This window comes from Sus scrofa, chromosome 13, assembly GCF_000003025.6.
Source record: "Sus scrofa isolate TJ Tabasco breed Duroc chromosome 13, Sscrofa11.1, whole genome shotgun sequence".
NCBI lineage: Eukaryota > Metazoa > Chordata > Mammalia > Artiodactyla > Suidae > Sus > Sus scrofa.
Window position 1 is genome coordinate 82,770,517 of NC_010455.5, and position 25,422 is coordinate 82,795,938.

The following is a 25,422-nucleotide window of genomic DNA, read 5'->3' on the forward strand; positions in this document are numbered from 1 at the left end:
TAAACAGGGATAAGTAACAGTTCTTATGTATTTATGATTCATTGTTCGATACTATGTTCCCTTGACAGCAAAGATTTTTCAAGTGAAGAAAGCAGTAAAAACACATATGTTATTTTGAGAGTAAAAAAGAAATACCACTCCCCATTTGTTTTGAACTAATTTCTTTTGGTCTTTTGTTGTTGTTGTTATTTTCTTTTTGGCCATACCCAGGGCATGCAGAAGTTCCCAGGCCAAGGACTGAACCTGAGCCACAGCAGTGACAACGCCAGGTCCTTTACCTGTTGAGCCACAAGGGAACTCACAGCCTTTTGTTCTTTTCCAGGCTCACTGACAGAGGCTAAACAGCTTCAGGTGTGTTCGTTCATTGTGCTCTGCATTAGTAGCTCTGTAAAAGGTTTAAGGGCTTCAAGGGACAACTGTATTGATAAAAGTAGGGCACCTGGGTTATCTGTAAATCTAACCTACTCACATCATCCCACTCCTACATTATCACCAAGGATAAATGAGAAGTGATGGCGTGTAGGTAAAAGTTACTTGGGTCGTATGATGTCAACAGCTGTGACATTAACTTGTTAAAGAAATTAAGCTAGCTTGGTCACAGCAAGACAAACTCGTGGTGTTCAGGGACAACCTGCTTATTTTACTTTCTGCGAGAACTTCATAAATGGTCTTTGATGAAAGAAAGGAAAAGGAAACATTAGGAAGAAATAAGCTGTTTGTCTACCAGAAGTAGTTGTTTTCAGTGATACTTTGGGTTTCATTTTAATGTTTAGAGAGACCTGCTTTAAATGTCGACAGCTGGGTTGCGCCTGGGCTGAAATCATCCATAAATATTTGGTTTGGGAGAGACTCAAGGAAAAGAAATACGGTACTTAAAAAATGCAAAATTCATTGTGTAAAGATAAGCAGGGGGGAAGGGAAAAAAAAAAAAAAAACCACCTCCATTCTCAGTGCTGGCCATCTCGAGATGGGAAAGCCCTACATACATACAAGAGGACAATCTTGCCCAGCACAAATCCTTCTGATAAACAGATACTTACAAGCAGACTGATAAGCAGGTTTTCATAATAACACATGCCAAAAATCAAGCTCCAAAGGCTCCATGAGGGTTTTGAGGAAATCTGAGGAAGCCCTTGCACAGAGGTTTAGGGACTGTGAGTTGGGAGAGAAATACTGCAGATATGGATGTGGGGACAAGGACTACAGAGAGGCAGCCCGGGACGGTGACAGCGAGGCAGGCCGGGTATCCCATCAGGCAGAATTCCACAGGGAGGAGCACAGGAATAAACCATCAGCTTTCGAGTTTTGTTTTGCTTTTGTTTAAGAAGCAACAGAATGCTCTCTTCAAACAAAACCTAATCTTGGAAACCCAGTATGAAAAATGCATAGATTGCCTGCTCCAGCGGTAGCTCCTCAGGTGGGTCCCACAGGGGTCAGTGTGAGATGGAGACACGGAACAGTAAGAAAGAGAAGCCGGATGAGGGCGGAACAGCTGCTGCGCCTCGCCTGGTCCTGCTTCCTTCCCAGCCCACACACAGCTCTGCAAGAGCTACTGGCCTTTCTCTTGCCTCTTTGGTGTGTATGTGAATGTGAAAGAAAAAAAAAAAACAAAACAAATATGACCATCTCGAACATGAATAACAAAAATCTGGAATATGTAAGAATACTTAACACATTCTGTCCAAAAGACAAAGTGAGTATTTTAGGAAAGAAAAAAAAATTTGTCATGGGAGTTCCTGTTGTGGCTCAGGGGTAACGAATCTGACTAGCAACCATGAGGATATAGGTTCGATCCCTGGCCTCGCTCAGTGGGTTGAGGATGGGGCGTTGCTGTGAGCTGTGGTGTAGGCTGCAGACTCGGCTCAGGTCCCGTGTTGCTGTGGCTGTGGAGGAGCTCTAATTATACTATACCCCTAGCCTGGGAACTTCCATATGCCATGAGTGTGGCCCTAAAATAAAAGACAATAAAAAAATTAAAGAGGACCTGTAACTGTTCAAATCAAAATGGGCTTTAGAATTGGTTGAAAGGGTTTCATATAAAAACAACTTGCTGATTAAAAACCCCAGTATAAAGATTCACTGGCTCATTTCATAATTTTTCTGAATGGACTGAAAATGGCCTCACTACTGCTCAAAGTGAATTTTTATACCAATTGCAATTACCAAAAATAGGAAAAAAAGTCTATCTACCCTGTGATTTTTATGTCACATGATTTTATACAAAAGCTCTATTTCATTTTTAAAATTATCCAAATTCTAGACAATTATCCAAAAATGCATCAATATAAGGATCCTTCTTACACTATAACATTTAATTTTTTTAAACAGAAATGCATTTTTTAAAGTTTTGTTATTTCTACAAAGCTTATTATGTTACTGTCATTTATAGTTTATAGGTGGATTAGATTATTTTACTCAAAGCACCTACAAATTAACTAGCCTTACTCCTTGCTATTCCAATTTAGGGCTAAAATTATTTCTGTTCAGAGTAAGGATCAGAGTCAAAAGTAACTTCTGCATAATATGTTAAAACATCAGAGCTGCCGGGAGGGCCTGATGGTGGTAAAAGACAGAAGCATCTTAAAGGCAAATGGTGTAGCTGGTGATGAGCTCGGATGTGGGGGAGGCTACCCCAGTGCAGCCCCACCAGATACTCAAGGGCACCCAAAGTAGAAAACACTGACTTTTTTTTTTTTTTTTTTGGTCTTTTTTGCTATTTCTTGGGCCGCTCCTGCGGCATATGGAGGTTCCCAGGCTAGGGGTCGAATCGGAGCTGTAGCCTCCGGCCCACGCCAGAGCCTCAGCAACGCAGGATCCGAGCCGCGTCTGCAACCTACACCACAGCTCACGGCAACGCCGGATCGTTAACCCACTGAGCAAGGGCAGGGACCGAACCCGCAACCTCATGGTTCCTAGTCGGATTCGTTAACCACTGCACCACGACGGGAACTCCGAAAACACTGACTCTTAAACCAAGTAAGGAAAGAAGCAGAATACAAGTAAGTAGGGAAGGCAATGAAACACACCCCAGCTTCTTTACCTGCAGGAGAAGTTCTTGAAGCTGGGCCCGCTTCTGCTTTATCCGTTCTATCCGCCTCTGCTTCTCTATCTTTAAAACACAGGTTACAAGACAGTATGAACACTGGTAGCGTATCAAGTGCAGCTCACTTTTCAGGTCCCAGTTCTGAGACATCAAGAATTTTCCTTAGAGAAACTCAACCCATTTTAACTACCAACATCAAGAAAGGCCAATCACACCTTCTGGGTGCAGGGGTTGGGGGAGCAAGCCGGTAAGACAGCAGAATTGTAGCAACTGACGTCAAAATGACGTCCATCCCCTTAATGAATACTCCCACCCTGCAGTACCTGTTGCTACTTATTACAGGAGTGCTCATCAGAGTAATAGCCTGCACTCAGTGAGCATGCACTGAGCGGAGCACTTGACACGTGTTATCTAAATTTACAAAAACCCTAGAGTAAGTACAGCTGTCACTCATTTTGCACATAAGGAAACGGAGGCGCAGAGGGCTAAGTAACTGCTCAGGCTCTCACAGCTGGTGAGTGGCAGGGCCAAGATCTGAACCGAAGCCATCTGGTTTCAGCGACCCTATTATTAATTACTTTGCTTTATTCACCCCTCAAGAATGAGAGTAAGATCGCATTTAAGATCTCAGTTTGACTTTCAAAAGGGCACAGAGAGCCTTCATAGTCAGTTATGACTTTTTTTCTTTTGGCTGTGCCTGCAGCACCAAGTTTCCAGGCCAGGGATTGAAGCTGTGCCACACCAGTGACAGCACCAACTCCTTAACCACTAGGCCACCAGGGAACTCCTAGAGTCTACGTAGTCAATATCTACCCCCTATTTGTAATAAGAAACATGCTTATAGGACAAATTTCCAAGCTTCAAACAACTAGTGTCTTCCTCACTCTTGCAACTGCCTAGGAAACATATATTGGGATCTTAGTTTCACTGTGTCTTTGGGCAAAAGCCAGTGACGTTAAGTCAGACATTTTTCTTGTCTACTTCAATAGCATCTTTCTTATTTGTTTCCCACCTAGTCTTCCCGAAGAGTTTCCTCTCAGTTCCTCTAACCACCACCAATTTAATCCTAAAATACTTAAAGATCCTCAGTAAAATCTCTGTGCTCTTCTACATTTGAAAAGATGTTGCATGGAGCTCCCATCGTGGCTCATCAGAAACGAACCCGACCAGTATCCATAAGGACACAGGTTCGATCCCTGGCCTTGCTCAGTGGGTTAAGGATCTAGCATTCCGTGAGCTGTGGTGTAGGTCACAGATGCAGCTCGGATCCTGCATTGCTGTGGCTCTGGCGTAAGCAGTGACTACGGCTCTGATTTAACCCCTAGCCTGGGAACCTCCATATGAGGAAAAAAAAAAAAAAAATGTTGCAGGGGTTTTCCCTGCATCTGAAGCTGTGATGGGGTGGCCCCAGCTGCCCCTCAGGCCCCACATCCAACGAGGCCAAGCTGTACTGATTCTACTTCTAAAACACTTTTGCAACCTCGCTGCTGCAGCCGTGACTCAGACCCTCTCCAAACTACCCCTTCCAACTGCCCTCCTCACCTTCCTGTCACTTCAACTTCCAAGCCACTAGTAGAGGGTTCCTTTGGAACACATCCTCTCAGCCCTCCTCTTTGTAATTCTCCAGCAGCTTCCTGCCGTTTAGAGGTTCAGGTCCCAACTGCTTACCACTCAACCCTATGCCCTCTCCTGTCTGTACCTTGGCCACACTCAGCTGCAGGCGTGCCGTCTTCAGCCTGCCTCCGCCCATGCGGCGCCTCAAAGGCCCCTTGACCTAAACCCTTTGGCAAATTCCTACTCCTCCCTCCGGAATGAGCACAGGGCTTTTTTTTTTTTCTTGGTAAAGCCCTCCCTTTCCAGAGAATTTGTACAGACTTCTTGCACAGGAGTCACCACATTTTGGGTAACTCCTTTTTTTTTTTTTGCTTTTAGGGCTGCACTCACAGCATATGGAGGTTCCCAAGCTAGGGACTGAATTAAAGCTACAACAGCCGGCCCACACCACAGTCACAGCCACGCCAGATCTGAGCCATGTCTGCCACCTACACCACAGTTCATGGCAATGCTGGATCCTTAACCCACTGAGAAAGGTCAGGGATTGAACCCGTATCCTCATGGATCCTAGGAGGGTTCATTACCACTAAGCCACGACGGGAACACCTAGGTAACTCCTTTTTCATTTCTCCTCTCTTCAATTAGAATGAAAGCTTCATGGGGTCAGAAATTTTGTCTCATATAATCTTTGTTTATTTTCGGCCAGTCCAGGGATCGAACTTGAGCCACGGCAATGACAATGCTGGATCCTTAACAAACAGGCCACCAGGGAACTCCTTATAATCGTTAAGTACATGGTAGGGAGTTCCCTTGTGGTTGAGAGGGTTAAGGACCTGGTGTTGCCACTACAGTGGCTTGGGTCACTATTGTGGTGCAGGTTTCACCCCTGGCCTCGGGAACATCCACATGCCACAGGGGTAGCCAAGAAAAAAAAAGGGCACATGGTAGATAGATATTGATGATTTTTGCTCATTTCATCTTTGTTACTGGCTTAATATTACTGGTAATTAAAGTAACCCTCAAATCTCACTCTATCCAGAGGAGAAAAAAAGAACATTTCCACTGTAGCCCATGAACCACACTGTGCTCTAACTTTTGATGGCTGCCTGATTTCTCCCTCCATCCGTAAGTATAATAATACCAATTTTTTTTTTTTATTTGCTGGGTGGACAAAGGCCTAAGACAAGCAGGCAATCAACCATTTTCACCTCTATAAGCTGTAGTCAGCCTCGATGTATTACCTTTATGGCTATGACAGTAAAATCACATAAAATCAATTCAGAAACTGTATGTCAGGATGCACACTCATTTAAAAAAGATTTTGTATAATGATTTAAGTTAACATTTAAATATGCTTCTGCACACATCATCCCCAAATTCATGTAATCTGAACATTCTATCCATTCCAATTAAGATTCAAGTGAAATACCATACTGTTCTGTGGCCACTGATTGTAGAGTCAAAGGATCACCAACTTAATCCCCCCCCCTTTTTTTGGATGCATATAGCAAGCATATATCATCAAATAAGATATCATTTCTAGTACACACCCCCAATTTTTTTTTTTAGTCTTTTTTTTTTTGCTTTTTCTAGGGCTGCTTCCCGCAGCATATGGAGGTTCCCAGGATAGGGGTCTAATCAGAGCTACAGCTGATGGCCTATGCCAGAGCCACAGCAATTCGGGACAGAGCTGCATCTGTGACCTAGACCACAGCTCATGGCAACGCAGGATCCTTAACCCACTCAGCAAGGCCAGGGATCGAATCTGCAACCTCGTGGTTCCTAATTGGATTCGTTAACCACTGAGCCACAACGGGAACTCCCCAAATGTTTTTTAGTAGGGTGTTCAGAATTATATTAGAATAAAAATTAAAATCTAAAAAAGAAAAAAAAAAAAAAACAGTAAAAATCAAGGCATTTCTCTGTCCCTTGCTTTCGTCAGGACAATAGTCAGATCAAACCTTTCCAAATCTTCCAGTTTTAAAATTCTACATAAACGAGTCTGTTTTTAAAAAAGGCATAGTATACATGAACAATCCAGGAGTAATTTAATACTATGTGACTATATTTCTAAATTATAATGTCTCTGATGTACAATAAAACAAACTACTATCTGTGAACAGATTTTCCTCACTTACCTCCAGGTTCTGACATTCCTGAGCAGAATTGGTAGGCAGGCCAATCCACTTGATTTCTTTTTTTTCCTTTGAAATTATGTTCATTGCCATTAGCACATTTAAAGCATCGTAAACTCTTCGCCTAATGTTCTTTTGGTCATAAGCCTGCTAAAAAATATTTTTATTGAGTGATAAATTTAAAGGTTAAGATATAGTCACAGGATATTAAAATATTTAATTAGTATTATTACAAATTACAAAGTGCTAGAAAAATTCTACATCTAGGAAATGTATCCTTCAAAAATAAAGATGAAATATTATTAAACAAAAAAATACTCTTAAAAAAGATATTCTTAAACAATCTAAAACATAAACCAAAAGATCTAAATTAATGCTAAAGGGCCCTTGAGGAAAAAGAAAAATAATCTAGGAGTTCCTGTTGTGGCGCAGCAGAAATGAATCTGACTAGGAAGCATGAGGTTGCAGGTTCGATCTCTGGCCTCACTCAGTGGGTTAAGAATCTGGCAATGCCGGGAGCTGTTGCGTAGGTCGCAGACTTGCCTCAGACCCTGGTTGCTGTGGCTGTGGTGTAGGCCAGTGGCTACAACTCCAACTCGACCCCTAGCCTGGGAACCTCCATATGCTGCAGGTGTGGCCCTAAAAAGAAAAAAAAAAAAAATCTAAGATGGGAGCTTGGAACGAGGACCGGCTCAAAAGGTAAATCTCAATTAATACTCACTGAATATAACATAATGTCTTATGGAATCTGGAATACACACAGAACTAATATACGTGCAGTAACAGTCTATACATGAGAAAGGGGAATGGAGTTAAAGGCAGACTTTGAAAAGTCAAGGATGCATGTTTTGTTTTGTCTTGCCTTGCTTTTTAGGGCCACACCTGTGGCCTATTGAAGTTCCCAGGCTAGGGGTCAAATGGGAGCTACAGCTGCCAGCCTACACCACAGCCACAGCAGCCTGGGATCCGAGTGAGCCTCGTCTGCGACGTACACCACAGCTCACGGCAACGCCAGATCCTTAACCCACTGAGCAAGGCCAGGGATTGAATCCGTGTCCTCATGAATACTAGTCGGGTTCGTTACTGCTGAGCCAGATGGGAACTCCCAAGAACGCATGTTTTAAGCACTAATAAATAGTGCTTCTTGAAATGTGGTCCGTGGACTAATGATGATCCGCAAACTCTTACTAGTATACAATGAAAACAATGAGCTTGTGCCAAAATGTAATCATGCAGATCACTAAGCACACTGTTTAGTTCAGCTGATTATTTTTTTATTTTTGGTAGCAGGACTTAATGAAAGAAACTATGTTAACTACATTGTGGAAAAGGCCCTTCATGTGGACAGGTGGTTCCTAAAGACAAAATCTAATCAATCAAATGCCATGATAATAAAAGATGCTGGAGAACACGGAATCCATTTAAATATAGAACTAAACTTAAATAAATGGGAGATTTAAGCTGTAGAACTGAACATAAAACCAAAATTTCTGAAACTGTAGAAATAGTGATAATATAATGACAAATATCAGGCGGAGGTAAGAATAGGTCTGCTGATTTCCTCCTCTTTGATATTGGAAGGGTATAAATTCAATTCAGATGAACTAAATAATTCTGACACAATATATTGATTTAAAGTCATAAAACAACTATAATAATATTCTTTTAACAACTGCCACTAATATAGTCAATCTGAATCCTGTGTAGAGGGGGAAGATGAGAGACAGGAGTAGATTTAGACATATTTCTTTTTCCCTCTGTAATCAACAGATACTGGTCTATAATAGGTGATAACAAATAAAATGCTAAAGTTACTTGAAATTATTAAAAATAACCAATTAAAGAATTATAGACTACAAAACTTCCAAATTATCAGAAAAAACAACAAGGCAGTGAATAAGAACTCCCATCATGGCTCAGTGGTTAATGAACACAACTAGTAACCATGAGGTTGTGGGTTCCATCCCCGGCCTCGCTAAGTGGGTTAAAGGATTAGGCACTGCTATGAGTTGCAGGTAGGCTACAAATGTGGGCTTGGATTCTGCATTGCTGTGGCTGTGGTGTAGGCCGGCGCCTGCAGCTCTGATTCAACCCCTAGCCTGGGAACCTCCGTATGCCGAGGGTATGGCCATAAAAAGAAAAAAAGAAACTGTGAACAGACTAATTACCAGAGAAGAAATGGAGAAAGCTATCTAAGCTTTACCCCTCACCAAATCACCAGGCCTAGATGGGAACTCAGGTGATTGTTATAAAATTTCCGAGACCAGAACTGGATATCCAATACCATTAAATCTATGATGGAGTAAAGAGAGAGAAAAAGAAGGCCTCTAAATTCATTTTACAAAATAACAGGTTATGTTATTAGCATAACACTACTAATAAAAATTGCAAAGATGATACTGAATGGCAGACGGGCGCCATGGAGGGCTGTGAGCAGGTCCAGAAGGGGCCCTTCAAGCTGAAAGGCTTTGCGGAGCTTGGCATGATGAAGCAAAAGAAAAAGGACAAGGACAAGGCAATGGGAACGAGCATAAAGAACAAGGAGGAGAGGCAGTGTGGCCGGGACAAGGGACCCTGGCCCAGGTGGCCTTCAGGGAGATGAAGGAGAAGCGATAAACAGAGAGTCTCCTGAAGAAAGCATCCCATACCCACGGGCAGAGAGCAGAGGGCTCAGCAGATACCTGCACACACTCACAAGCACTAGGACGTGTCCAGGGTCAGCTCCGCAGAGCCGCCTCCCTGCCAGGGACATGTAGGGGAAGCAGAAGGAGAAGATGGAGTTATGTTTGGTGCCTTTGCTATTTTCTTTTTTTTTCTTTTTTTTGGCCTTTTCTAGGGCTGCTCCCGCAGCATACGGAGGTTCCCAGACTAGGGGCCGAATCGGAGCTGTAGCCGCCAGCCTACGCCAGAGCCACAGCAACTCGGGATCCGAGCCGCGTCTGCAACCTACACCACAGCTCTCGGCAACGCCAGATCCTTAACCCATGGAGCACGGCCAGGGTTCGAACCCTCAACCTCATGGTTCTTAGTCGGATTCGTTAACCACTGAGCCATGACGGGAACTCCACCTTTGCTATTTTCTAAAAACATTTTTTTACAACCTTGTGTCTTCTGCTGAGATGCTGCTTTTCAAGGCAGTGTGCCCTCATTCTGGAACATGATTCAAGACTGTCCTTTTACTCTATCTTGATTTCTCAGTAGTACACAGGACATAAACCATTTTAGTTTGGACTGGGAATTTTTGAAAGTTTATCAGAGCTTAAGGTTATTTCTGTAAGTGCCATGGAAAAGTGTCCCCCCCTCACCCCACCCCCGAGTTGCATCTAACTCTTCCAACAGCAGTCAGTTGGCTTTGCCTGGATGAAGCTGACTCCAGAGGATAGGGAGCAAATGCTAGGGTGGCCTGAGGTGTGTAGACTCTGATGGGTTGCCCTCTCAAGATCCCTCTAGCTTGGGGCTTATGCACTTCCATCCGAGTCCTGGAGGAGCCATCTGAAACTTGGTAGCCTTTAGCCTACCTCCCCAGCCACCAGAGAGACAACACACCTTTGAAACAGAACAACCATCCAAGGCAAGGATGAAAAGCAGGCCTTGTCCCTTTCTGAACCTGCAGCCAGCATGAAGCCTCTTCTCCCAATATCCCCATTCCAAAGAGGTCTAGTGAGTGTTGCCTTGGCAGACATTGCTAATCAGGCACAGCATTCTCTGTAATAGAACCAGACAGAGTCTGCCTCCTTACCCTTAACCCTAGGATCCAAGTAGCCTTGTACTTATTCAGAGTTGGCACGTGACATGTTTGACATTCCTGGCTGAAGGATACCTCAGGGGTGATGGCATCAAGGTGGCAAAGCCCCATCAGAGACCAACATGGGTACAGTCAAAACAGAGGACCCAGGTTCTGATGCTGAAGAGCATGGAACTTTGAGGGCCTATGTGTACCCACTTTGATGAGGATCAAACTGCATATGCTATTGGGAGAAATGCTGTGTTGACATAGACACTGAAAGAATATCCAAGTTAGAAGAGAAAAACCAAGTTCTGGATTTGGGACTGTCATATATGAACTGCATGCAAAACAAAGGAAAAAAACTGCTAGAGTTCCCTGGTGGCCTATGGCTAAGGATTTGGCCTTGTCACCAGCGTGCCTCAGGTTCAATCCCTGGCCAGGGAACTTCCACATGTTACCAGTGCAGCCAAAAAAAAATTTTTAATGTTATTAAAATTGCAAAATGGTAAAAACAAAAGCAAAAAGACTCCACCACTCCCATTCATGAATACCACTGTATAAATCCTAAATTTTCGGGAAATTATCCAGAATTTGATGAAACTCAACATCTATTTCTTTTTTTTCTTGGTTGTTTATGTGCTTATTTATTTATTTTTTATTACAGTATAGTTGATTTACAATGTTCATATACATAAAGAATACTCAGGAATCTGGCAATAGTAAACAGTGCCTTTGAAAGAGGTAGAAGAGAGATTTTTTTTATTATACATGCTTTGGTACAACTGAATTTTTATAAACATGTTCATGTAGTATTTTTTCAATTAGAAATAAGATAAAAAAAACTTTTAATGGACACACCCATGGCATATGGAAGTTCCTGGGCCAGGGACTGAATCCAAGCCTTAGCTATGACCTACACTGCAGCTGCACCAACGTTGGATCCTTTAATCTACTTACCAGGCCAGGGATCGAACCTGCACCTCTGCAGTAACCTGCCAAACAACCTCAACTGCTGCAGTCAGATTCTTAACCCATTACACCACGGCAGGAATTCCAAGATAAAAATGTTTCTATTGATTTAGACATGGAGGAAACACTCAAAGACTCAGAAATGAATCTGAAGTCATTCAAATATAAAAAGTATAATAATAACCGTATGTTCAGAGTTCCCATAATGGCTCAGTGAAAATGAATCTGACTAGCATCCATGAGGACACAGGTTCCATCCCTTGCCTTGCTCAGTGGGTCAAGGATCCAGCATTGCAGTGAGCTGCAGTACAGGTCGCAGACGTGGCTCGGATCCCACATTGCTGGGGCTGTGGTGTAGGCTGTCAGCTACAGCTCTGATTTGACCCCTAGCCTAAGAACCTCCATATGCCACCCTAAAACAAAACAAAACAAAACAAAAATAGTATGTTCCTTAAGTAACTCCCAAAATAATATTTTAAAAATACTTGTCCATCTTTATGTTTAAATACGTAGTAAAAGAAGCCTTTCTAAAATAAAAAAAGTCAAAACAAAATTCTCCAACAGACAATATGAAACCCTCAAGTAAAAGAGGAGGTGGGGATTTCCTAGCTTGTCGGAGTCCTCCAATTGACATAGACAACTCAGAGAGGTACACTGCTGCATCACTCAGTCAATGCCAAGTGCATGATCTACCTACCGAATCAGCTGCCAGATGGTTATTTGAATTGGTGAACTCGGACACCAGCTCATCGGCTACTTCATTATATGATGTGGTACCTTTCCGCTGAACTTTCTCACACACTTTCATCGAAAAATGTCTCAAGCCTTTTCCATTTTTATCTCCTTTTTTGCTTCGTTTGCTAAAAGAGAGAAAAGAAATTATACTCCATTACACTTATTAAAGGCTTCCTTCACATAAAATAATGTGAGAAGACAGGCATTTGATTTTTTGTCCCAAGTGGTAAATTCTACATTGAAAGAGAGGTGAGGAAATGTTTTAAACTTAATTTTTGCCTTAAAAGCTTAATAAAATATGAAGCTAAAGTGCTTTTCTCTATTCATTACTCATTCATTTCACAAATATTTATTGACCAGCTACTTACTAGTATGAGCCAGGCATTGTTCTACACACTGGGAAACGATCCATGAAAACAAGAGACAAAACCTTCGCCCTTTCAGAGTTTATATTCTCAATACTTATCTTTTTGTACTCTATGTATGCTACATGGTTTTTTTAAACCTAAAATTAAAAGTACCACTATTCTCAGTTCCAGTTTTCAGAGGTCATTGATATTAATAATGGATCAACGTCTTCAATTATCTGAAGTCTGGTTAACAGCTAGGCCTAAACTTTGATAAATGACTTAATCATTAAAATTTCAGGGATTCAGTTTAGTTCCACTACTACCTGAGTACCAATGATATGCCAAGAAGTGTCCTAGGGACTGGCAGTATAAAAAACATAATTGGGGCAAAATCCTTTCCCTCAATGAGTCTTGTGGATGGAAGAGAGGCAAACAGACATAGAATGGCAGATAACTCCAATATAATAAAATAAGTGCCAACTCAAGAGTTATTCACACTGTTCTATGGGAATTGGAAAGAGGAATATCTAGTCTAACCTAGAGGAGGAAGACTTACTAGAGTAAAAATAAGTGGAAACAATCAATACACTGAAAAGGTAATCTATCGAATGGGAGAACATGTTTGTAAACCTTTAATGATTAGTGGTTAATATCTAGAATATCTAAGAAACTCCTACAACTCAAAAGCAAAACAAATAACCCAATTAAAAAAGAGGCAAAGGGGAATTCCCTTTATGGCCAGCGGGTTAAGAACCCCACTAATATCCACGAGGATGTGGGTTTGATCCCCAGCCTCACTCAGTGGGTTGAAGATCTGGCACTGCTGCAGCCTGTGGTTGCAGCTGCAGCTCAGATCCATGTTGCTGTGGCTGTGGCGGAGGCTGGCAGCTGCAGCTCCAATCAGACCCCTAGCCTGGGAACTTCCATATGCCGCAGATGCAGCTCTAAAACAAACAAACAAAAACAAAAACAGGCAAAGGACATAAATAGACATTTCTCCAAAACCACAATGACATATTATTTCACACCTGTTCAGATGACTACTCTTTAAAAAAGGTAAGTGTTAGCGAGGATAAAGGGGAATTAGAAACCCTGTGCACTGTTGGCGGGAATATAAAATGGTTCAACTACTGTGGAAAAAAGTATGGAGGTTCCTCAAAAAATTAAAAATGTAACTTCCAGGAGTTCCCCTTGTGGTTCAGTGAGTTATGAACCCAAGTAGTATTCATGATGACACAGGTTTGATCCCTGGCCTCGCTCAGTGGGTTAAGGATCCAGCATTGCCATGAGTGGCATCTGTAGGTCACAGATGCAGCTCGCATCTGGCGTTGCTGTGGCTGTGGTGTAGGCTGGCAGCTACAGCTCTGATTCAACCCTGGGAACTTCCTTATGCTACAGGTACACCCCTAAGAAGACCAAAAAAAAGTTACCACCATATAATCCAGCAATCCCACTTCTGGGTATATATCCAAAAGAATTGAAATCAGGTTCTTAAAGAGATATCTGCTTTCCCATGTTCATTTTGGCTTTATTTACAACAGCCAAGACATGAAAACCCAAATGTCCATAGGTAGATGAATGGATTAAAAAAATGTAGTATATACATACAATAGAACATGATTCAGCCTTAAAAAAAAAAAAAAGGAAATCCTGCCATATATGACAACATGGCTGAACCTTGGAGGGCATTATGCTAAGTGAAATAAGCCAGTCACAGAGGGACAAACACTGCATGATTCCACTTATATGAGGTATCTGAAACAGTCACACTCACAGAAGCAGAGATTAGAATGGTGCTTGCCAGAGGCTGGAGGGAAAAGGGAAATGGGGATTTTGCTATGCAAAGGAACCTAGACTTTATCATATTCCATCAATACCATTATATTCATTTATAAATTTTTACATGTTCTACTATGTTATATCCACTAATACAGATGCTAAGTGTACTTTTTAAAAGAATAAGGACAGACATCTATCCCCCACCCCAATCGCATCGCTGTGGTCACAGACTACTACTGAAATAATGAGATACTACTAAGTGGTATTAGTGAGGGAGGGAAATTTGCAGTGAGGCAGAGATTCTGGCTGCAAAGTAATTTATGTAGGACAAAAGCAGAAACAGGAAGACCGGTCAAGAGACGCTACTGTATTAGTCCAGGCAAGAAATGCTGAGTCCCGGAAGAGGGGCAATTGGTAGAATTGGACAAAAAGCAATGGATCTGTAAAATGTTAAAGATAAAAATCAGCAGAACTAAGTGATTAATTAACATGGATGGTTAGGAAGAGAGAAATAGGACAATGACCCATAAAGGAAGGGGTCATTTACTGGGATCAAGGAGAAGGAACAAAATCAGGAATGCCATTTTAAACCTTCTCGTTTGCACTGTTCAATACTCTAGGCAAAACCCACATGTGACTACTGAGCACCTGAAAAGTGGCAAGTCTGAATTTAGATGTGCTGTGAGAAACACACACTGAATTTCAAGGACCTACATGAGAAATGAATGTAAAATAGCTCATGTATGACTTTTATATTAAATGTTGAGATATATTATTTTAGATATATTAAAGATGTACAAGTCAGTTTCACATGTTTCAACTTACTTTTTAAATTGGCTGCCAGGAAATTAAAACTTATCTGTGGCTTATATTACATTCTATTGGGCAGCAATGATGTTGAGTTTGACAGGCCTACAGAATATCTAAAGGGTTATATTCAATAGATAGTTGAGTATAAAGTCTACAGCTAGTGGGAGAGTCACTTACAACCTAATCAGCATGTATACTCACGCCAACCTCCTTCCTACAAGTCTCAGAGGATTAGGCAACCCTCCTCCTTTTCGATTCTAACTTCCTTTTTCAAGATAACAGCTTTACTGGAGTTCCCTCCATGATACAGTGGGTGAAGAATCCAACACAGGGGCTGGGGTCGCTGTGGAGGTGCAGGTTCGATCCCTGGCCCAGGAACTTCCATGGGCTGTGGGTACAGCCAAAAAAGAGACTTACCGATTTATTTAAATTATGGTACACACATACACACTCTCTCTCTCTCTCTCTCTCTCTCTCTCTCTCTCTCCTGTTATGGTGGAGTCTGGGAAGACAGCAACAGCAGCACAGGTCTCAAACTTTCTACAGCCTCACATAAAAAAAGATGGAGCAACTAGATGGCAAAACCTTGAACCCCTTAGCCTCTACAACAAAACCAGATCACAAGGTATCTTTGACAACCCCAGAATACAAATCACCAATAGCCAAAAGGCTTCTATGTTAGTGTCTGCAGGGGCAGAAAAAGAAATACTCAATGGGGCTGAATTTAATGGAACTTAGAATAGGCTATGTCCAAAACAGCCAACCAGAATTTAGTAGGAAACACAACAGGCCAATTTGAGATCAGCCATTGATATGAGAAGCAGTTCTGCCCTCTTCAATAGCAGCTGAGTGCAAGAGGCTACAATAAAGACTGAAAAGGTTGCAATAATCTAGTCCATGTGACACCCACAATTGAAATTGAAGAGACAATGAAAAATGTTGGAGGCAGGCAAAGAACATACAGACAATAAGAGTATCGCATAAGAAAATCAAGGTAAAGGAACAGAATAAATACTAAATGTGTAAGTCAAGAAAATATTCATGAAATAGAATAAATAAAGGGACTATCAACCTAGTACCAAACCATTCTAGTAAAATCATTGAATTTCAAAGAAAAAGATTTCTTTAGGCATCTAGACAAAAAGCACAACAGATTTTTCAATAGCAAGGTGTTATAATAGAAGAAAGTTAATATATTTAAGAAAGTGAAAGAAAGTATGAGCCAAAGATTTTTGTATCCAGCAAAACTGACCAAGACAATCAAAATGACTGGAGAGACGCTGACATAAAGGCCTGGCAAGTATTTAATGTAGTTCCCTGCAGATGTCAGACTAAATGAGAGCTAAGAGGCCAAGAACACACTACATAAAGAGGTATATGCACCAACACTGTGGGACTATTATGTATGACTATCTGAAAAATGGGGAGGGAAAAAATATGAAGTTCCCGTTGTGACTCAGTGGTAACAAACCCAACTAGTATCCACGATGTTTCAGGTTTGAACCCTGGCCCCACTCAGTGGGTTAAGGATCTGGTTGGTGTTGCCGTGAGCTGTGGCGTAAGACAGCAGCTGCGGCTCTGTTTTGACCCTTAGCCTGGGAACTTCCATATACTGTGGGTACAGCACTAAAAAAAAGAAAAAAAAATGGTGAGAGAATGAAGAGAGCACATGCAACATTTTTTAATGTTTTCAATACTCACAATAATAATGGTTACATTAGTATTATTATTTGGAACTACTGAGCATGTAATGTGGATAAAGTCAATCAATGAACAATTACCAGTACACTAATTTCATTATTCCTTTCATTTCCAATGTGCTTAAAAATTAAGATTCTTAGGGTAGAGAAAGAGAATTAGGATGTAATGGAAAGGAGGCTGAAAAAGACTGGAATTGAAAGTATGAATACGAATTCATGAAGTACTGTATCTCTGTGTGTGTGTGTATCTTAGCTCTTCTATTTAAAAGGACTATAACACACAGTTTCCACTGTGGCTCAGAGGGTTAAGAACCTGGCTAGTTAGTATCCATGAGGATGTGGGCTGGCTCCCTGGCCTCACTCAGTGGGTTAAGGATCCAGCACTGCCACAAGCTGTGGCGTAGGTCACATGCAGCTTGGAACCAGTGTTGCTGTGAACTGTTGTGTAGGCCAGTAGCTGCAGCTCTGACCAGACCCTAGCCCAGTAACTTCCATATGCCAAAGGTGCAGCCCTATAAAGAAAAAAAAAGGGACTAGAAGACATGACCAACCTAGTAGCAGTGAGCATTCCTAGCCACTAAGCTTGACATATAATTCACACTAAAGGAAATCAGGGCTTCTTAGAGAAATGGCTGATTCTACGTACAGGGCAGGAAGTGGACAAGATGAACTTGGAACACCTTGTCATACCAGATAACAAAGAAGCTATCAAAGACAACTAGGGCCATATCAAAAGGACTTAAGAGTCAACTAGAAGAGGCGCCCACAATCTGAAGAAGGGAAAATTTAAGTTTCAATAACAATAATAATTGTAATATATGAAACTCATGAGGTATGTTTAAATTCAGAGTTTATAATGATATTTTTATTTTATTCGTCTTTTTTTTTTCTTAAGGCCGCACCTGGGGCATATGGGGGTTCCCAGGCTAGGGGTCGAATTGGAACTATAGCTGCCAGCCTACACCAGAGCCACAGCAACTCAGGATACAAGCCACATTTACAATGTACACCACAGCTTCATGGCAATGCCGGATCCTTAATATACTGAGCAAGGCCAAGGATCGAACCTGTGTCCTCATGGATTCTAGTTGGGTTTGTTAACCACTGAGCCATGACGGGAACTCCTACAATGATATTTTTTAAAAGGAAGATTTATTCACCTTTGGAAGAAGACACAAACTCATCATCTTAAAAACTGGTCAGTAAAGGGAAGGGATTAAGCTTTATTCTGCTTTCCCTCCAGATAAACAAATTAGTAGAAGAGGGAAAGTGTCTTCATATAAAAGTAGTGCCAGTAGTAAGTGAAATGTTAAGTAACAGAGTTAGAATACACTAACAGCAACCGACAATGAATTAACAGATACAAGCATTAAGTATCGGTGGTGTTCACATCATAAAAAAGTGATAAAATCAAACCTTCTGTACTTTAAAATGGAAAAACACACCACTATCTATACTCTTGCCAAAGGATTGATCTGATAAAGTCTCTGAATCTCACAATCAAACTACAGGAGATACCAGGAACAGAGGCATATATTGAGAGGCACTGGAGTATTATGCGACCAGCAAAATCTAGACTTGGGAAACTCCACAGATTAAAGAGCCTAGTTCCTTCAATGACTAAAGAATAAAAAAATAATGGGACAGAAGAAATTTCTATATACAAAAGACACACCAACCGTTGTTTTTAATGAATAAGACTAAAATGTAGTCCCAAAGAATGCACATTTAAGTGAACACAAGGAAATGATAACTGTAAAAATCAGGATAATGGTTATTTATAGGGGAGGGGGATGGTGACTGGGGCAGGATGGATGGAGGGGCTTCTCAGGTTCTATTTCATCTGGGGTGGTTGCAAGAGTGTTTGCCTTAAAGTAATTAATTAGTTACACATTTACATTTTGGTGATTTTCTGTGATCTGTAGACTTTTTTTTTTTTGAAAGCAAACATGACAACGGAGGCAAGAATATAAAATGGGAAAAAGACAGTCTTTTCAGCAAGTACTGCTGGGAAACCTGGACAGCTGCATGCAAATCAGTGAAACTAGAACACACCCTCACACCATGCACAAAAATAAACTCAAAATGGCTTAAAGACTTATATGTAAGACAAGACACTGTCAAACTCCTAGAAGAGAACATAGGCAAAACATTCTCTGACATCAACCTGACAAATGTTTTCTCAGATCAGTCATCCAAAGCAACAGAAATAAAAGCAAAAATAAACCAATGGGACCAAATCGAATTGCCAAGCTTTTGCACAGCAAAGGAAACCATTAAAAAAAAAAAAAAAAGGACAATCTATAGAATGGGAGATAATAGTTTCAAATGATGCAACTGACAAGGGCTTAGTCTCTAAAATATACAAACAACTTACACAACTCAACAGCAAAAAAGCCAACAAACCAATGGAAAAATGGGCAAAAGACCTGAACACACATTTCTCCAAAGAAGATAAACTGATGGCTAAAACAAGCACATGAAAAAATGCTCAACATCACTGATTATTAGAGAAATGCAAATCAAAACTACCACAAGATACCACCTCACACCAGTCAGCATGGCTGTCATTAATAAGTCCACAAATAACAACTGCTGGAGGGGGTGTGGAGAAAAGGGAACCCTCTTGAACTGTTGGTGAGAATGTAAGTTGGTACAACCACTTAGAAAACTATACATAGAACTACCATATGACGCAGCAATCTCACTCTGGGCATATATCTAGACAAAACTTGCCTTAAAAAAAGACACATGCACCCCCATGTTCATTGCAGCACTTTTCACAATAGCCACGACATGGAAACAACCTAAATGTCCATCAACGGATGACTGGATTAGGAAGATGTGGCATATATGTATAATGAAATACTACTCAGCCATAGAAAAGAACAAAATAATGCCATTTGCAGCAACATGGATGGAACTAGAGACTCTCATACTAAGTGAAGTAAGTCAGAAAGAGAAAGACAAATACCATATGATATCACTTATATCTGGAATCTAATATAGGGCACAAATGAACTTTTCTACAGAAAAGAAACTCATGGACTTGGAGAACAGACTTGTGGTTGCCAAGGGGGAGGGGGAGGGAGTGGGATGGACTGGGAATTTGGGTTTAATAGATGCAAACTATTGCCTTTGGCATGGATAAGCAATGAGATCCTGCTGTTAGCACTGGGAACTATATCTAGTCACTTATGATGGAGCATGATAATGTGAGAAAAAATAAATCTGTACATGTATGTGTAACTGGGTCACCATGCTATACAGTAGAAAACTGACAGAACACTGTAAACCAGCTATAATGAAAAAAAAATCATTATATAAAATAAATAAATAAAATTTAAAAAGCAAAGTTTTATGAAAACCCCACTGTTGTGGCTCAATAGGTTAAGAACCCAAAATAGTGTCTCTGAGGATGTGGGTTCAATTCCTGGCCTCTCAGTGGGTTAAGGATCCAGCACTAAGCAATGTGTTCATAGGTCACAGATGCCACTCGAATCTGTGTTATGATTGTAGCATAGGCCTCAGCTGTAGCTCTGATTTGACCCCTAGTCTGGGAATTTGCATACGCTGCAACCGCAAAAAAGAAAAACAAAATAAAGTAAAATTTAAAAATTAAAAAGAACAAACAAATAAGACATGACCTTTGGAACAACCTGAAATTTGGATACTTACGAGATAGTTGGAATATTAAGGAATTACTGTTAAATTTTCCTAGGTATAATGACAATATTGCAGATATGTTTAAAAATGAGTTTTTAGATATAAATACTGAGATATTTATTTGTTTATTTATTTATTAATTTATTCTGGCAGAGTCTGTGGCATGCATAAGTTCCCAGGCCAGGGATCAAACCCATGCCACCGCTGTAACCAGCATCACAGCAGTGACAATGCCGGATCCTCAACCTGCTGAGCCACCAAGTAACTCCAAGATACTTCTGATGAAGATGAAAGGAAGCCTGGGATTCACTGTAAAATAATACAGAAGGGCTATATACAAAACAAGAGACATCATGAGTTGATCACTGCTGAAGTTCAGAGATGGGTACATAGGAGGCTCATCATATGAATCATCTACTTTTATATTTAAAGTTCTTTAAGATTGGAGTTCCTGTCCTGGTTCAGCAGTGGCAAGGCCAACTACTATCAATGAGGATGCGGGTTTGGTCCCTGGCCTTGCTCAGTGGATCAAAGATCCGGGGTTGCTGTGAGCTGTGGTGTAGGTCACAGACACTGCTGGGATCCAGAATTGCTATGGCTGTGGTCACCCCTGGCCTGGGAACATCTACGTGGCACGGGTGCGGTCCTAAAGAGACAAAAAAAATTTTTTTTTAATTCTCTAAGATGGAGAATTAAGAGAGAGAGAGAGAGAGAAAGAAAGAATGGATTGTGGTTATTTACATAGGTTTAGTACTTAGGTTTAGTACTTAGGCTCAGTTTCCCACACTCGGCCCAGCCTTCTTGGGAAGGAGTCCTTATACATAACAATACCATATTAATACAAAGGAGAACTCAACGTGTTCAATACAAACCTCCTGATCCTACTCAGTTCTCATCTAGATAACTGACAGCACCATCCACCCAATCACCCAAGCCGGAAACAAGAGATTTATCCTATGCTCCTGATCTCGCTTTTTATCTAATCAATCTAATTTTATCAAATCTAACCTAATCTAAGTCTTGTCTAAATAGCTCTTGAGGAGTTCCCATCATGGCACAGTGGTTAACGAATCCGACTAGGAACCATGGGGTTGCGGGTTCCATTCCTGGCCTTGCTCAGTGGGTTAAGGATACTGTGTTGCCGTGAGCTGTGGTGTAGGTCACAGACGTAGCTCGGATCCCGAGTTGCTGTGGCTATGGTGTAGGCTGGCGGCTACAGCTCCAATTGGACCTCTGGGAACCTCCATATGCTGTGGGAGCGGCCCAAGAAATGGCAAAAAGACAAACAAAAAAAAAATAAGTAAATAAATAGCTCTTGAATGCAACCTCTTCTCTCTGCTCCCACTGCCCTATTTAAGGCCCTCATAATCTATCTCAGAATATAACCAGACATAAAAAAGAATGAAATAACGCCATCTGCAACAACATGGATGGACCTCGAGATTATCATACTAAGTGAAGTAAGTCAGATGAAGACAAATACCACATATCACTTATATGCAGAATCTAAAAAAATGATACAAATAAATTATTTACAAAATGGTCACAGATTTATGGACACAAAAAACAAATTTATGGTTGCCAAAGGGGAAAGGTGGGAGAGGGATAAGCTAGTAATATGGGATTAACATATACACAAGATCCAAAAATAGGTAACTGGAGTTCCTGTTGTGGCTCAGTAGGTTAGGAACCTGATTAGTATTTATGAGGATGAGGGTTCAATCTCTGGCCTCACTCAGCGTTGCCACAAGCTGAGGCATAGGTTGCACATGTGGCTCTGATCTGGTGTTGCTGTGGCTGTGGTGTAGGCTGGCAGCTGCAGCTCTGACTGTGGATCCCTCGCCTGGGAACTTCCATGTGCCATAGGCATGGCCCTAAAAAGACACACAAAAAAAATTTTTTTTAATTAAAAAATAAAATAAAACAGATAACCAACAAGGACCTATTCTATAGCACAGGGAACTATATTCAATATCTTGTAAAAAGCTCTAATGGAAAAGAATCTAGAAAAAATACATATATATAAAACATATAATGGAATTATTTTGCTGTACACCTGAAACTAACACAATATTATATCAACTATAGTTCAATAAAAAAATTTTTAAGGGAAAAAAACACAACTAGAGCTGTATAACCGTTCTCCTTTGTGCTGCCTAGAGGTGTTCCAAGGCTTTTTCCATATGGTCATCATGATGGTCTTTCCACATAAATTTGATAAGCTAGTGTTGGCGGTAAAGAATATACACCTACTGAATCCAACTATGTGCTGGTCACTGCACTAAGTTATTGAATCCGTCAGTTCCCATTTTCTAGATACATTTCCTCACAAAGCCCATTCTATGCTGCTTTACCTTTAGAGTTTAGTGTATTTAGATATAAATGGCTAGTCACACATAAAGTTATATAATTAGTACAAGTTAGGTGTCAAAAGTAAGTAAGAATTGCTCAAAATAGGAGCCCAGGAGTTATTTTGAAAGAAATATGTTGTGTATATGGTTTTATATTTATGCTAAGAATTGGACAATAGCTTAACATAAGTAAAATTCTCAACTCAGTGTTTACATACTTTCTAAAAGCCAGGGACAAAGCAAGGTGGTTGTTTTTCATGTAATTCTAGGGGGGTTTTGTTTGTTTGTTTGTTTGTTTTTGTCTTTTTGCTATTTCTTTGGGCCGCTCCAGTGGCATATGGAGGTTCCCAGGCTAGGGGTCGAATCGGAGCTGTAGCCCCTGGCCTACGCCAGAGCCACAGCAATGTGGGATCTGAGCCGCGTCTGCAACCTACACCACAGCTCACGGCAACGCCAGATCATTAACCCACTGAGCAAGGGCAGGGACCGAACCCGCAACCTCATGGTTCGTAGTCGGATTCGTTTCTGCTGCGCCATGATGGGAACTCTTTGAAGATCTAAATGTAAGAAAAAAACCCATAAAACTCTTTGAAGAAAATATAGGCATAAGTCTTTGTGATCTTGGAATCGGCAAGTGAAAAAAAATAAGCTATGTTACCAAAAACTTAAGTAACACAGGAAAAATATAAACAGATAACAGTCAAATTTAATATTTCTATGTGCAAGTAGGTAAAAAACAAAAACAATCCACGGAATAGAACTTCTTGCAACTCCTATGTCAGTAACGGTCTTATATCTATAATCCATAAAGAACCCTTATAACTCAATAGCAAAACAACAACCCAAAGGATCTGAATAGAGTTCTTCAAGGGAGATACTTAGCGTTCCTTTCAGCCAGAAGGCCATGTTTCAGTAATTCGCCAAATGTCCAACACAAAAGGAAAGATGAAAGGCCCCTGCTGTATGTTCTCTAGGCCTTTTAGAAAACATGGAATTGTTCCTTCGGCCACAAAGATGTGCTTCTACAAGAAAGGTGATCGTACTGTAGACATTGAGGGAATGGGCACTTTCCAAAAAGAAATGCCCCACAAATGCAACTACAGCCAAATTGGAAGAGTCTATAATGTTACCCAGCATGCTGGTGGCATTGCTGTAAACAAACAAGGGCAAGATTCCTGCCAAGAGAATTAATGTCCACATGGAGCACAATGAGCACTCTAAGAGCTGAAAGAGGTTCTTGAAACATGAGAAGGAAGACGACCACAAGAAGAAAGAAAAGCCAGAGAAAGGTAGTTGGGTTCAACTAAAGTGCTAGCCTGCCCCACCCAGAGACGCGCACACATTTTGAGAATCAATGGCAAGGAGCCTGAGATGGTGGAACCCAGTCCCGGTGAAATCACAGCATGACAGGTGAGAAAAATCATAAAGGACCTCTGGACTGTTTGAGTAGCAGTGTGTTGTCCCCTCTTGCAAAGGAATATTTAAAGTATATTTTAACAGTGTCCTAATTCAGTGGGCAATGTCATTGTCATTCAATTTTAGTGGTTTTTTTCTTCCTGGAAGATGTGCAGTGGTTTACTGTGCAATATACTCCATTGGTTAGAAACTGCCAAAAATTACTTACGAATGTTTGTACTAGTAAAAAAAGAAGAAGAAGAGAAGAAGATATACAAATGGCCAGTAAGCACATGAAAAGATGCTCGACATCATCAACCATTAAAGTAAAGCAAATCAAAACCAGAATGAGGAGTTCCCAACATGGCACAGCGGAAACAAATCCAACTAGGAACCATGAGGTTGAGGGTTGGATTGCTTGGCCTCACTCAGTAGGTTAAGGATCTGGCGTGGCCATGAGCTGTGGTGTAGGTCACAGACAGAGGCTAGATCCTGTGTTGCTGTGGCTGTGGTGTAGGCCAGCAGCTGTAGCTCTGATTTGACCCCTAGCCTGGGAACCTCCATATGCCTCAGATGCAGCCCTAAAAAGCAAAACAAAAACAAAAACAAAAAAAAAAAAACAGAATAAGACACCATTTCATATCCACAAGAATGGCCATAATAAAAAAGGGCAGAACTATACTAGTCACTCGTGATGGAACATGATGGAGGATAATGTGAGAAACAGAATGTATCTATATGTAAAAAAAAAAAAAAGGTGGATAATAAGTGCTGGCAAGAATTTGAAGAAACTGGAAACTTTTGCTGGTGGGGACGGTAACAGCTACTCTGGAAAATAGTCTGTCAGTTACTCAAAAGGCTAAAGAATTACCATATGACCCAGCAATTCCACTCCTAGGTGTTATGTATCCAAGAGAAATGAGAACTTACATCCATATTAAAAACCTTCACAGAGTTCCCATCATGGCTCAGAGGTTAACAAATTCGACTAGGAACCATGAGGTTACAGGTTCGATCCCTGGCCTTGCTCAGTGGGTTAAGGATCCGGAGTTTCTGTGAGCTGTGGTGTAGGTCACAGACACGGCTCGGATCTGGCATTGCTGTGGCTGTGGCATAGGCCAGCGTCTGCAGCTCTGATTAGACCCCTAGCCTAGGAACCTCCATATACCGCAGGTGCAGCTCTAGAAGAGGCAAATAAATAAATAAAT

General features: G+C 41.0%; 1 protein-coding gene and 1 pseudogene across 15 annotated transcripts in view; one reads left to right on the plus strand and one right to left on the minus strand.

Moving 5' to 3' along the window:
• TFDP2 (transcription factor Dp-2) overlaps window positions 1-25,422 on the minus strand; it is a 185,345-nt gene that overhangs the window by 18,071 nt on the left and 141,852 nt on the right. For 9 of the 15 annotated variants that reach the window (XM_021069559.1, XM_021069563.1, XM_021069566.1 and 6 more), the window contains 3 exons: window positions 12,126-12,288; window positions 6,736-6,882; window positions 3,041-3,109 (listed from right to left, as the gene is read on the minus strand). In XM_021069559.1, the coding sequence (XP_020925218.1) occupies window positions 3,041-3,109; window positions 6,736-6,882; window positions 12,126-12,288 (379 nt within the window). The remainder of the gene's footprint in view (window positions 1-3,040; window positions 3,110-6,735; window positions 6,883-12,125; window positions 12,289-25,422) is intronic. The other 6 variants (XM_021069554.1, XM_021069564.1, XM_021069551.1 and 3 more) reach the window with 1 other exon arrangement.
• On the plus strand, window positions 23,684-24,571 carry LOC102161158 (annotated as a pseudogene).